This window comes from Arachis ipaensis, chromosome B09, assembly GCF_000816755.2.
Source record: "Arachis ipaensis cultivar K30076 chromosome B09, Araip1.1, whole genome shotgun sequence".
Classification (NCBI taxonomy): domain Eukaryota; kingdom Viridiplantae; phylum Streptophyta; class Magnoliopsida; order Fabales; family Fabaceae; genus Arachis; species Arachis ipaensis.
In genome coordinates, this window is record NC_029793.2 from 3,202,103 (window position 1) to 3,215,277 (window position 13,175).

Here is a 13,175-nt window from a genome sequence, read left to right on the forward strand (position 1 = left end):
AATAAAATAAATTTTAAAAAATCTTTTTTTTATCATAAATAATTTTTCTCTTTTTTCTAATTAATTTCTCTGATCTTTTCTATTCAAAGATTATATTCCAATTATTACTTTCAATCGTTCCATTTTCAATGCCGATTCATATTAGTACGTACTTATGAACGTTATAAATATTTGATAATTCATTATATTTCAACATCTAATAATGACAAAAAAAAAACAGCCGGAACTTGCCTTATTTAGCATTTATTAATTGTTGCGATAATTAATGAATACTAAATAAAGCAAGTTATGGCTGTTTTTGCCTGATTTTTTTTTATTACCAAACATTTCCGAATATACAATATATAAGTTTCAATTCTTCTTTTGCTTTTTTCAACAGCAAAGAAGCTTCTTTATTTATTAATAACTTATGATTAGGGTTTTTTTTTACTTTTAATTCTTTTGATAAACAAAGGATAGAGAAAGAAACTTTAAACTTTAAACTTCAGAAACCATCCCTTTTCAAGTGAGTTTCCAAAGAATTATTTTTCGACAATTATTCGTATAAAAATATTTTTTTTTTTATGTAAAAATGATAGCTGAGAAATATTTAAAGAAATAATATAATTGATTAAATTACTTAACATAACACATATCGAAATCTCAGCAATTATTTTCACATAAAAAATATTTTTACATAAATAACCACCTCATTATTACTTTTAAGTTTTAACATACATACTTGCACTCACACAAGGGTTGAGGTTTTAAGCAAGTTCCACTTATGCTACAATAATAACCATATTTTTGTTGACAATTGCTGCGACAATCACTAAAAAAGTTGCCTCTTTTGCAATCTTCATCAGCCCAAATATCTGAGCACGTCTTCCTTTGTCCTTGTCCCCAAATATCTGAGCACGTCTTCCTTTCTTGTGCGGCCACTATACTTGTCATCCACACAACTACAAAACATATATTAATTAAAGGAGAATATACTAACTAGGAGTTAATACTTTTAATGTAAAAAAGATTAGTTACAATTAGTTTAAAACTAACAAGAAAAAAAAAAGTGTTGATCATCTTATTTCTCTTAATTAATAGACTGTATATTGTTTTAAATATTACTTTATTATTTTACCAACATCCACATTTTATATTATCTTTTTTTCTTGAAATTAAATGAAAACTAATAAATTATATTATTATACATCAAATAACATGCTTGGAATTAATTTAACTCATAAAATTAATTTAACACACAATAAATATAATCCTATCAAAATTAGAGTTCGTTGAAGCATTGTGGATGACAAAAGATGGAATTCTCATCAAATTGAAAATCAGTTCAATTCTTAAGATGTTAACAAAATAACAAATAGAGGATAAAAATTGGAAAAAGCAATGTGTTTCATTTTAGTGTAGATTCACGAGGTTTTATTAATAAAAATTATTTTTTTAAGGAACACAAAATACATAAAATCCAGTTTGATTTGTTTTACTAAGGTTTGGCGAATTACATTTTTGTAATATTTTTTTTAGCTATTTGTTTATAGTTTTCTTTTTTATAATTTTTTTATTGTTACTGATTTATTCATTTTAAATACATCAAGCACTCACAAGTATTGAGCGAAAGAAAAGTTATATATTTTAGCATTTCAAATAAGATAAAATGTACCTGAAACCAGAAACACAAATAAGAAAATGTGGCAAGAATTTTTAAATTAAATTATTCAGAAGTTATACATAATCAATTGAAAATTTACATATATAATTTTGTAGAGTAATTAAAACAATTGAATTAATACTTCAGCCTCAAATAAGTGCCTAGCCATAATTACACACATAAATTAAACGCATAATTACAATTTCGGATAAATAATTAAAACTAATTGTACGATATTACCCTTGTGAAATCATCTTTTTATACACTTATTCAAACAACATTTTTCTTTATTTTTGCCTTACTTTTGAACTAACATCATTAATTAATTCTCCTATTTTTTTAGTCTAAAAACTTTCACCCCTAACATTTCTCTATTAATTTTCCCTTTCAAGTTACACACACACTCTCTCCTCGATTCTCTACGGATATTGATGGAAATAATTAATATTTTTTAAATTTCTAAAACAACCCTTATTCGTGACCAAAAGTAACAATAACAATATAGCATCTTCCTATTAAAATAATCATCTACTTGAAAAAAAGTAGATTTGTTTCGGTATATATAGTTGTTTTTAATAATTCGGTATATATACCAAATTATTTTTAATAACAAATATTTTAAAATAAATATTTTTTAAAAATAAATTCACACAATATAAGTACAAAATTGAATATCTGATTATAAAAATATGAAAATTGAAGTTTTTTAATTAATATATCATTTATTCAGATAAAGCGTTATTTAAATATCAAAAAATGGTAAAAAGTTTTTATTTATGAACTGTTACGAAAAGGTATATACCACTTAGCCAAATTATTTTTAATAATAAATATTTTTTAAAAATAAATTCACACAATATAAGTACAAAATTGAATATCTGATTATAAAAATATGAAAATTGAAGTTTTTTAATTAATATATCATTTATTCAGATAAAGCGTTATTTAAATATCAAAAAATGGTAAAAAGTTTTTATTTATGAACTGTTACGAAAAGGTATATACCACTTAGTATTTATAAAAGGTTAATTTTTACGAAGCTATATATGCTTATGTTACAACTTACCAAAATACACAAGTTAACGTTAAGTTAAATAAATACTCAACTAACAATAATGAATTATAGTATTTATGAAAGACTATAAAATTTTAAAGGTTTTTAGAGTGCAAGCTTGTGGGAGAAGAACCTATGCAAGAACAAAAACGAGGGTAGAGAGTGTAGAATAACTAAAATCAATATTGAATTGCAACACTAACACATAATAAAAGATATTAAAATTACATACATAATTAAAGAAAAATATATTATTTTGATAAAAAAAAATAATCATTAAAATAAAGATAAAATTGAAAAATTAAAAAAACAGCTAATTGCTTAATAATTAGCATTATAATATCGAAAGACAGTTATGTTATTCATGGATGAGGTATCATTATGGAATTGCCAACCTTTACAATTTCATGAGTATGTTATTTGTATGCTATAATACAATTCTCTAATCTCTACATTGATATTAGTATCACAATTTAGAGCTATGCTAGATTAAACTTATTTATTGTTCATCTTTTCTTAAGAAAGATTTCTTATATATTTAGCTTTAAACAATAATATAATACAAAGAAAAAGAATAAAATATTATTTTTATTTTTAATGTTTGGATCAAATTTTAAAATTATTCAATATACACTACAGGACAAGCGGAAATTAGCGGCGGTTTAATTGCCGAATTGCGGCGGTTTTGAACCGCCGCTAAACAGAATTGACTGGAACTTTTGCTATTGAATAATATTGAAGTATATTGAATGTCAATGTACAATTATACATTGATCTATTTATATTACTACTCCTAGCAGCTTATACCTTTAAGAGGCAAGATAACTGCCTGTAACAGATTCTGGTATAACTGCTTACCAGAATTAGTAACCAACTCCTAACCTACTACCCATTTTCTTTCATTCTTGATTCATTTACATCAAAACCTCTATTAGGGAGAAATTTCCCAAGTTACCTCAATTATATTGAAGTTATTAATTGCTTAAGATCAGACCACTATATTTGGAAAACGATGTACTACTTACTAGATTTTTCTAATGACGTGTAATAAGATGCATGTTAATTGTCATAGTATATTCCCTTTAATTTTTTTACTTGTGAAGGCTAAATTGCTGCCTAAATATATTTTCTTTCTCAGCATTAAATGTAAAAGAAACTATATAAATTTATGCCAACTTCATTAAATTGAGATACTGCAAAAGATGTTTTGTAGTCGTTCTCTGCATCTTGGTCATAATCCAGCTAATTAATGAACATGGAAACATGAAGAAGAAGAATTGTATTTTATTTTCCGCAAAAAATAAACCTAACTGAAATACATATACTTTTTCTGCTTGTGTACTTATGTGAGCAATTTTGTTAAAAAAATTTACCCTTTTCTTATTTATGTTCACAACCTTTTCTTTTTTGGGAATTTATGTTCACAACTTGAAAAATATAGTTTTATAAGTTTCTTGCTAATTTTTTTGGGTCATACATTGCTCCTTCTACCAATATGGGCTCAGAATCGGCATTTATATTGTCCAACTTTTTTTGTTCATTGCTATCTAATTTGAAAACATCATACAGTTTTATACCAAAAATTAAAAAGCATAATAGCCGAAAATGCCTATAATTTATATCTTGCTGAAGCCAATTCATTAATTATTATGAACCTGAAAAGCTTGCACTATTGGTTGTTCATCTCAATTTGGTTTTATTATTAGTTGATGCAACTTCTTTTTCAGTCTTGTTATAATTCTGTTTCAAAGAAGATTAGCCTTTTATTTGTGTCTTATTTTTATTTTTGGTTAGAACTTTTTGTTCATGCTTCTGGAGGCTTATGCAACTCTGGTTCCATTTTTCTTTAACCTTTTAGAACCTTTTGTCTTTATATCTCAGGAGAGGCATCACTATTATGGTTAGGAAAGCTTTATTTATTTCTTATTTATTATAAAATGTCTGTAAGTTATTTTCATTTGAACATTTTTATTAAAAATTATGTCACAAATTAGAGAATAAAACAAAAACTAAATGGTTATCAAAACTTGTATCTTAAAAATCATGTTGTATGATTGCATTCCACTAATTTCTTTTTCTTTCGTGTTTTTTCTCTTTACAGGTTTGTGATTTTGGTCTATCATGATGAAGCACCATACCTTTTTGTCATCAAAGTCTTGGGCAGGAACAGTTAGGGGTGTTCGTGGTGCGGTTTAGATCAATTTTGAGTGAAAAACTCATCCGATCCGAACACTAATTTTGCTTGCGGTGCGGTTTGGATTGGATGACTTTTAAAAAAATCCGATCCGATCCGATCCAATTTCAAGCGGTTTGGATTGGATTGGATTTGCGGTTTTGTAAATTAAAAAAATTAAATACATATAACAAGTTTTAACATCAAATTTTAAATAATCAACAATAACATAATAAGTCTCAACAATATTTTAAAAAGTCAACGATAACATAACAATAAAAATAAAATTATAGGTTACTTAAAATAAATAAATAAATAACATTTTGAACATAAAATATTTATTAAATAATAATAATACTGAATAATATAAAAATGTATAACAAATTGAACATGTTATAAGTATAATTGTAAATATAATAATAAAATAATAATATTATAATACATTGTGCGGTTTGGATTGGATTGGATTGGATCGGTTATGAAAAGTAGATCCGAAATCCATCCGATCTAACAGTTTGTAAAAAATAGAATCCAATCAAATCCGAATTAATGCGATTTTAATTGGTTTTCGATTTAGATTAGATTGGATGAACGGTTTAATTTGGATCGGTTTAAATTTGAATATCCCTAGAAAAAGTAAAGCTTCACAGATTCGAGATCTTATACTGCTGTTGTTAAACCTTAACAAAAATAATGATTATCATTCTAATGTATCTTTTTGCCTACAGCCTGAGTGGATGGCGCCAGAAGTCTTGAGAAATGAACCAGCCAATGAGAAGTTGAGTCAGCTTCATTAGAGAAGGGGCATAAAATGAAAATCAATAATGTAATGGTAGTTTTTTGCACAAAGGGACTAATTATATATACAAAAATATATAGAAATATTTTGTGCAACTATTTTATGTACGTCAATTCTATACATGAGTGCAAATAATATATCTTCAATAAATAATATTTCGGGGTTTACTTGGTAACTTGAATTGGCAAGTTGCAACATTTGCTTATTAATTATTTCTACCTCTTATTCCATAGGTTTCCAATTACCCAAAGGAACTGGACGAGATGAAACATGTAACAAAGCAAGAATTCATTGCATCACTGAGAAGGTTTGTCTGCATTGGCCTGTTAAATTTGAAACACTATATTATAACTATACTTATATGTGGGTACTTTCATTTTGATATCATTGTAGAGAATAATACATGTACTCATCTTTGGTCCTATATCTTATGCTTGTTTCCAATTAATCCTGCAGGCATCACCAACAAGGTAGGTGGCAAGCAAGAATTGGTCGCGTTGCTGGAAACAAAGATCTTTTATTGGGAACATTCTGTAAGTATTTCACCTTCATTTTCCATTGTGTTCCTGTGTTAACAAAGATGATTATTCAAATTGCTGAGTTTCATATTGTTAGTATTGCAAGTGTGAGGAGTGTTAAAGTTAGTCCCACATCAAAGAAAGCATGGAAGAGTGAGGAGTTTATAAGATGAGAGACCCATTAACTTGACACCTTAAGGTTTTGAGTTGGATGTGGTGTCATCTCATCTTATGTTTTCTCACTCGATTCCTCCCCGAATTCTCCCCGGTTGTCGAGAGCTCCCCACGGTTGGCCCAACACATATACTATATGCTGATCTTATGTTATCACTTAATCCTTTTCTTATTCATGGTTGACAGCAACTGAAGAGGAAGCTGCTTAGGCATATGATATAGCAGCTATAAAGTTCCGAGGTGCAAATGCAGTAACCAACTTTGAGATGAGCAGGTACGATGTTGATGCCATAACGAAGAGCTCTCTTCCTGTTGGCGGCGCAGCAAAACGCTTGAAACTCACCCTATAATCAGAGCAGAATTTATTTTGAAATCAGAATTTTGAACTCAAGTTTTATTTTGTATTTGAGTATTAGTTTTTTTATGTATAAAACAATTATAGAAAAATTATGTCACTAATTACTGTTTGATTTGTCTTGTAATAAAAGTTACATACTATATTTATATGTTTGGTAATAAAAAAGACTGAAAATTTATATTGTGGAACGACAAAGGTAAAAACAAAAAAAAAATTATTTTTTTTTTAATTTGATAAGGCTATTGCCACGCTTTAAAAGCGTGGCTGTATCTCTCGCTATTGCACGTGTCTAAACAACAAAAACACAGACAATCCTTTTCACGCCAGCAAAGGCAAAATTCTTCGAAAGCACAAGATAAAAAAAATCTTAGAAGAAACAACCAGCAGTCCCAAGCAAATAGAAATGAGAAATCACAAAAAAAAGAAAACAAAAACCAACTTCTAAAAAGATAAAGAAAATTTGTAACATTAAAAAAATACTATCACCAAATTATAATCACCGACCAAGAGTCCAAAGTTTGTTATGTTAATTTATTGAAAACTTTTCTATTTCGTTTATTTTAGTCTGTATTTTAAAATAATTTAATTATATAATATTAAATTGAATTTGTTAAAGTTGAATGTGTTTAAATTAAATTTGATTTGATACGGTTTAGTTAAATTGTATAGAATTTTATTATAATTGTAATTTTTTATTTTTTAAAATTTAATATCTACAGAAATGGAACGAGGACAAGAGGCATTTTCCTAATCAGGAACGGACGACGGAAAAGAATCTCCACCCCTATAAATATCCATTGTCATCCCTAATAGCAAGTAGGAGTGGCAGTGGACCGAGTAGAAGCAGATTTTTCCCCTACTTGACCCGCCCTTCTTTAACACGTATAAAATTCCACCCTAATAACTATTCGAATCTAGCAAACAAGATTAATTTTTAAAATTTATACAACTATGATCACATCTGAACATAAACTAAAAACACAAGAAACATACAAGGTCAAACAACATAAAAAACCAATGTCTAGTCACTAAACAAATTTAACACAATTAATCTTAGTCGCTTTCTAACTCCCCATCATTAATAGTCTGGAGGTCAAGATTGAAAGCTGAAAATCAAGAGTACAATAGCAATTAACAAATTAATTTGCATTCCTTCCTTCTTCAGGAGCATGAGTGCCAACAACAAGAAGCACCCTCAAACATAATGGAATATTGGAACCAAGTGCAAAAATATACAGATCAGTAAAACCATTAAGCGAAGATGAGCAGACCTATCATTAAATTTAAGCACATTTTCAATAAAATTGGATAGCATTAATTTTGTTGAATATACATTTATTTGTTGCTAGATTCTGACAATTTTATGGTGAGTATATACATTAGTTAAAATTTTAAAAAATAATAGCCATTCAAGGTGTAATTTTTCTTTCAGGATTTGGGAGTTTTCAATTTTAGGATACTGTGCAAATATTCTTCTTTAATTTCAACGTCTTAAACAAAGAATTTCTTACAATTATTGGTCTTCATCTCCAACAGCAAACCTGTCCAGTGTCCACAGAGATAAAGCAGTAAATATCAAAGCTCAATGAATATGGTCAAGAAGTTTAAAGAGAGAAAGCGGGGCATACTCACATATAAAGTTTTACATAATCACCAACGTTAAGATTACCCTTGGATTCAATCTTGGCAGAAAAAGTTTTGAGTTGGAGCTTGACTCTGGCATAAGAAACAAACCCAGAATCATAGCTAGTAGGTGGCTCTCCCTCGAAAACATTTCCAGGTTGCATGAACATATAAATCAAACTTTCATCGCTAGTGTTGTGGCAACAAAAAATACTCGTTACTTCTGCGGTCTCGTTCAAACCATGCACCCCCACCGTTTCCACAACCTTCATCTCAGATAAATCATAAATATGCCACATTGGAGCGAAGTCAACAATCAGAAGATAATGACTGCATCCCAAACGAACAAGTTTCCTTGGACATAATCTAGGAACTGGCGGAAAATTACAATCAAGGTATTCCCAATTGTTAGCCTTGACGTCATATGACATAAGCCCTTGATGTTTACCACGAGAAGAATACAATACAATGTGGGTCTTCTTGTGAGGCTTGGTGCTGTCCTCCCACAGAAAGTAAGAGTAAGGGTCCCTCCAATATGGCAAGAGAGCACTTTCGGGCACTTCCCTTGTTTCCCATAGACCTGATTTTAGGCTGTAAATATCAACCCAGCAATCTGCATCTTTAGTACCCCCAAAGATGTACAATTTGCCATCACAGGGGACTACTAAGGGTCTAAATCGGTCGCAGAACATGCTTCCACAAAACTTCCAACTCCAATTAGAACCCTCATACTTGAGGCAACACATCCTTGAGGGGTAATAATCATCCAAATCCAAACACAATTTTGGGTCAACAACACGCAGGTTACCACCAGCAAAGAAGAAGCTGTGACCGACAGAACAAAATCCTTGACCATCTGGTAATGGATAATTGACCAATAGACCATCTCTAATAGACCAATATATATTTTTTTAGAGATGGTCTATTGGTCGATCGTCCATTACCAGATGGTCAAGGATTTTGTTCTGTCGGTCACAGCTTCTTCTTTGCTGGTGGTACCCTGTTTATTACTGACCCAAAATTGTGTTTGAATTTGGATGATCGTTACCCCTCAAGGATGTGGTGCCTCAAGTATGAGGGTTCTAATTGGAGTTGGAAGTTTTGTGGAAGCTTGTTCTACCAGCGATTTAGACCCTTAGTAGTCCCCTATGATGGCAAATTGTACATCTTTGGGGATACTGGATTGTACATCTCTAGGGTTACTGGAGATAGAAGTTGCTGGGTTGATATTTACATCCTAAAATCAGGTCTATGGGAAACAAGGGAAGTGCCCGAAAGTGTTCTGGAATATTGCAGGGACCCTGACTCTTACTTTCTGTGGGAGGACAGCACCAAGCCTCACAAGAAGACCCACATTGTATTGTATGCTTCTGGTGGTGATCATGAACATCAAGGGCTCATGTCATATGACGTCAAGGCTAACAATTGGGAATACCTTAATTGGAATTTTCCGCCACCTCTTAGATCATATCCAAGGAAACTTGTTCGTTTGGGATGCAGTCATTATCTTCTGATTGTTGACTGCGCTCCAATGTGGCATATTTATGATTTATCTAAGATGAATGTTGTGGCAAAGGTGGCGGTGCATGGTTTGGACAAGACCGCAGAAATAATGAATATTTTTTGTTGCCACATAACTAGCGATGAAAGTTTGATTTATATGTTCATGGAACCTGGAAATGTTTTCGAGGGAGAGCCATTTACTAACTATCATTACTATGCTTCTGGGTTTGTTTCTTATGCCAGAGTCAAGCTCCAACTCAAAACTTTTTCTGCCAAGATTGAATCCAAGGGTAATCTTAACGTTGGTGATTATGTAAAACTTTATATGTGAGTATGCCCCGCTTTCTCTCTTTAAACTTCTTGACCATATTCATTGAGCTTTGATATTTACTGCTTTATCTCTGTGGACACTGGACAGGTTTGCTGTTGGAGATGAAGACCAATAATTGTAAGAAATTCTTTGTTTAAGACGTTGAAATTAAAGAAGAATATTTGCACAGTATCGTAAAATTGAAAACTCCCAAATCCTGAAAGAAAAATTACACCTTGAATGCCTATTATTTTTTAAAATTTTAACTAATGTATTTACTCACCATAAAATTGTCAGAATCTAGCAACAAATAAATGTATATTCAACAAAATTAATGCTATCCAATTTTATTGAAAATGTGCTTAAATTTAATGATAGGTCTGCACATCTTCGCTTAATGGTTTTACTGATCTGTATATTTTTGCACTTGGTTCCAATATTCCATTATGTTTTTTAGGGTTCTCTTTTATGGAGTTGTTATTTTTCTTTTGTTTTTTTTTTTTCGATTTTTATGTTTGTTATTTAGAATATTTTTAAATATAAATTGAAATTATTTTATTATTACTTGTGGTTTTATTTTTAATTCTATTCACACTGTTAATATTTTGTTAATTTCTAATTTAGTATTTAATGTCATAAAATTATAAATTTTTCAAATGAATTATTGTTGATACAATTAAGTTAGTTATTGATTTTTAATGTGTACTTATTTAAAAAAAATCTAATTATAATTTTTAATTCAAGTATTATGTTTAAAATTTTAAATTTAAATTCAAATAAACTTTTTTTTTTGAATTTTAAGTAAGCAATTGAGTTGAGAATATTTTTTAAAACTTTATATAATTTATAAGCTACTATACTAATTACAAAAGATTATATTAAAGTAAATAAAATTATAAGTCTTATTAAAATGTGAGGTTATTTATACTATTTAAAAGAAAATTTTAATTTGACATTTTTCTATACTTAATTCTGTTTTTAATGTTGTTCCGACAAAATTGAATTAATTTCGAAAATTTTATTTAAAAATTTAAAATTTGTACTAGCTAATTAAGAAATTCTATTTAAAAATTTTAAATTATTTACTTAGATTGTTTTACTTAAGTTGTTATTTTTTAAATTTGAGGTTGTTAAAGATGTACATGATAGACATTCAATGTAATTTGATGAAATAATAAATAAAAAAGAAAGTGTATTTATGAAAATTGTATGTGAAAGAGTGATAAAATCGAAAAAAAGTATGGGGTACGGAAACAACTAGTAAATTGAAACAATGGGTGTCGATTTAAAAAACAATCAAATCGAATTACCTTGGCGTTTTTTTAGGTGACTAAATCGAATCTATTGAATTTGATTTACTCTTACTTATAAATCAAAGCAAATTTATTCGATTTGCTACCATTTTAACCATGCACTTAAATCGAATCCACTTAATTCAATTTTTGTTTAGCAATGTTTTTTACCTAATTCGAATTACTTCGTGTTTCAATAAATCGAATTTAATCAATTCGATTTATATAGAAACGTGCTTTGGGACTTTGACGTTACATTTTTTAATTTGGGACATTTAAATAATATTAGTATGCATTTGGTTTAATAAGGTGAATTGCCCTAAATAATACGTTCTTATAAAATAAACAAATAAATAATAGGTTTGATTTAATTATTCAGTATTTTTATATAATTTGTATAAACTTTTAATTAAATTTTACAGTATAAAATTTTAATTAATAATTTATATGATAAATAAAAATTTTCAATTAGTCTACTTGCAGTTATTACTAAAAAACAATCATCATTCATTCATAAAGGTTACGACAAGTCGTGGCGTGAGCCGGAGTGAGATATCGAGGGAGACACATGATGAGGGAGACAGAAAGGCCAACGGAAAAAATAAGGAGAGTGGGAGTGAATTTGCATCAAGAACTTCGGAGGACTCATCACAGGGGCAATCAAAGATAGCAAAATTTTCCTTTAGGGATAAGGTAGTTGGGAGCAAAGGCCGCGAAGGCTTTTGAACTAGCTGAAAACCTCACAGGAGATTCCATTACGGTGGTGTCAGGTAAACAAAGTGATTCTTTGTCAGTAGGTGTCACTTTTACCAAAGAAGCAAAGAGCTATTTGGCGGAACCTTACAGAAAGCTATTGTGATAAAAGTGTTATTAAGTAAACACTTAGTTATACTGTGTTGTTGCATAAGCTTAAAGCAATGTGGCACATCAAGGGAAGCTTTGACTTGTTGGATGTTGGTTTCGACTACTTTTTTGGAAAGTTTGATTTATCTGAGGACCGAGAGAAGGTTCTTTTGGGGGAGACCATGGTTGATCGAGGGCCACTATGTGGTTGTTGAACTATGGGATGAGGATTTTAGACCGTGTGAAAAATCATTTGGCTCCACAGTGGTGTGGGTTAGGATCTTGAAACTTCTAATTTGGTGCTATCAAGAAGGAGCGATGCTTCGAATTGCGTTAGCGATAGGCAACCCAATCAAAATCGATCTAGCAACCAAATTGACGAAGAAGGGTCATTATGCTCAGGCATGATCGTTCAAATTAATTTGGGGTTGCCTATGATTAAAAGGATTATTGTTGAGGGTGTTGAGCATGAGGTGGAGTATGAGAGTCTCAACTTGATTTGTGATTTCTGTGCCAAATTTGGTCATGACAAGTTGACGTGCAAAGATAAATCTGTCCCGACAAAAGAAGGAGGAGAAGCCATGTGATGTCAGCTGAGGAAGCACTGCAACTGGCAGAAGATTTGAATTCAAAATCCTAGAATCATGCTAATAAGGAAACGTATGATTTTTCTAAGAATCAAGGAGAGAAGTATGTAACTAATTCGATCTCGCAACTAGGGGTGGGTGGCAAGCGGGGAAGCCCAGCCCGCCCCGCCTAGTGAGGCGGTCCCAGAATCCTAGCCCGCCCCGCCTAAGAGCAGGTTGGCGGGCCGGCGGGCTAAGCCCGCCAAATATCCTTTTTTTTTACTTTTAACTATTAAATTTCTCATATTTTCTTCTTTTCC

The 13,175-nt window shown here is 30.2% G+C and overlaps 2 protein-coding genes and 2 long non-coding RNA genes across 6 annotated transcripts; 2 read left to right on the forward strand and 2 right to left on the reverse strand.

Moving 5' to 3' along the window:
- On the reverse strand, window positions 346-1,691 carry LOC110267277. Its single transcript, XR_002354703.1, has 2 exons — window positions 1,655-1,691; window positions 346-941 (listed from the first exon to the last, which is right to left on the reverse strand). It is a non-coding gene; the product is annotated as an uncharacterized LOC110267277 (long non-coding RNA).
- On the forward strand, window positions 3,349-6,761 carry LOC110267278. Of its 2 annotated transcripts, none has more exons than XR_002354704.1 (5): window positions 3,349-4,943; window positions 5,598-5,695; window positions 5,902-5,975; window positions 6,125-6,201; window positions 6,547-6,761. It is a non-coding gene; the product is annotated as an uncharacterized LOC110267278 (long non-coding RNA). The 2 variants fall into 2 exon arrangements; XR_002354705.1 differs by having other exon boundaries at window positions 3,355-4,881.
- On the reverse strand, window positions 8,123-9,239 carry LOC107619484. Its single transcript, XM_016321783.2, has 2 exons — window positions 8,351-9,239; window positions 8,123-8,259 (listed from the first exon to the last, which is right to left on the reverse strand). The coding sequence occupies exons 1-2, from the start codon at window positions 9,085-9,087 to the stop codon at window positions 8,232-8,234; spliced, it is 765 nt and encodes a 254-aa protein (XP_016177269.1). The 5' UTR covers window positions 9,088-9,239; the 3' UTR covers window positions 8,123-8,231.
- LOC107619483 lies at window positions 9,281-10,506 on the forward strand. 2 transcript variants are annotated; one of them, XM_016321782.2, is made up of 2 exons: window positions 9,281-10,171; window positions 10,263-10,506. In XM_016321782.2, exons 1-2 carry the CDS (start codon window positions 9,399-9,401, stop codon window positions 10,288-10,290), a joined length of 801 nt encoding a protein of 266 aa, XP_016177268.1. In that variant the 5' UTR covers window positions 9,281-9,398; the 3' UTR covers window positions 10,291-10,506. The 2 variants fall into 2 exon arrangements, with proteins under 2 accessions (XP_016177268.1, XP_020968127.1); XM_021112468.1 differs by having other exon boundaries at window positions 9,281-10,134.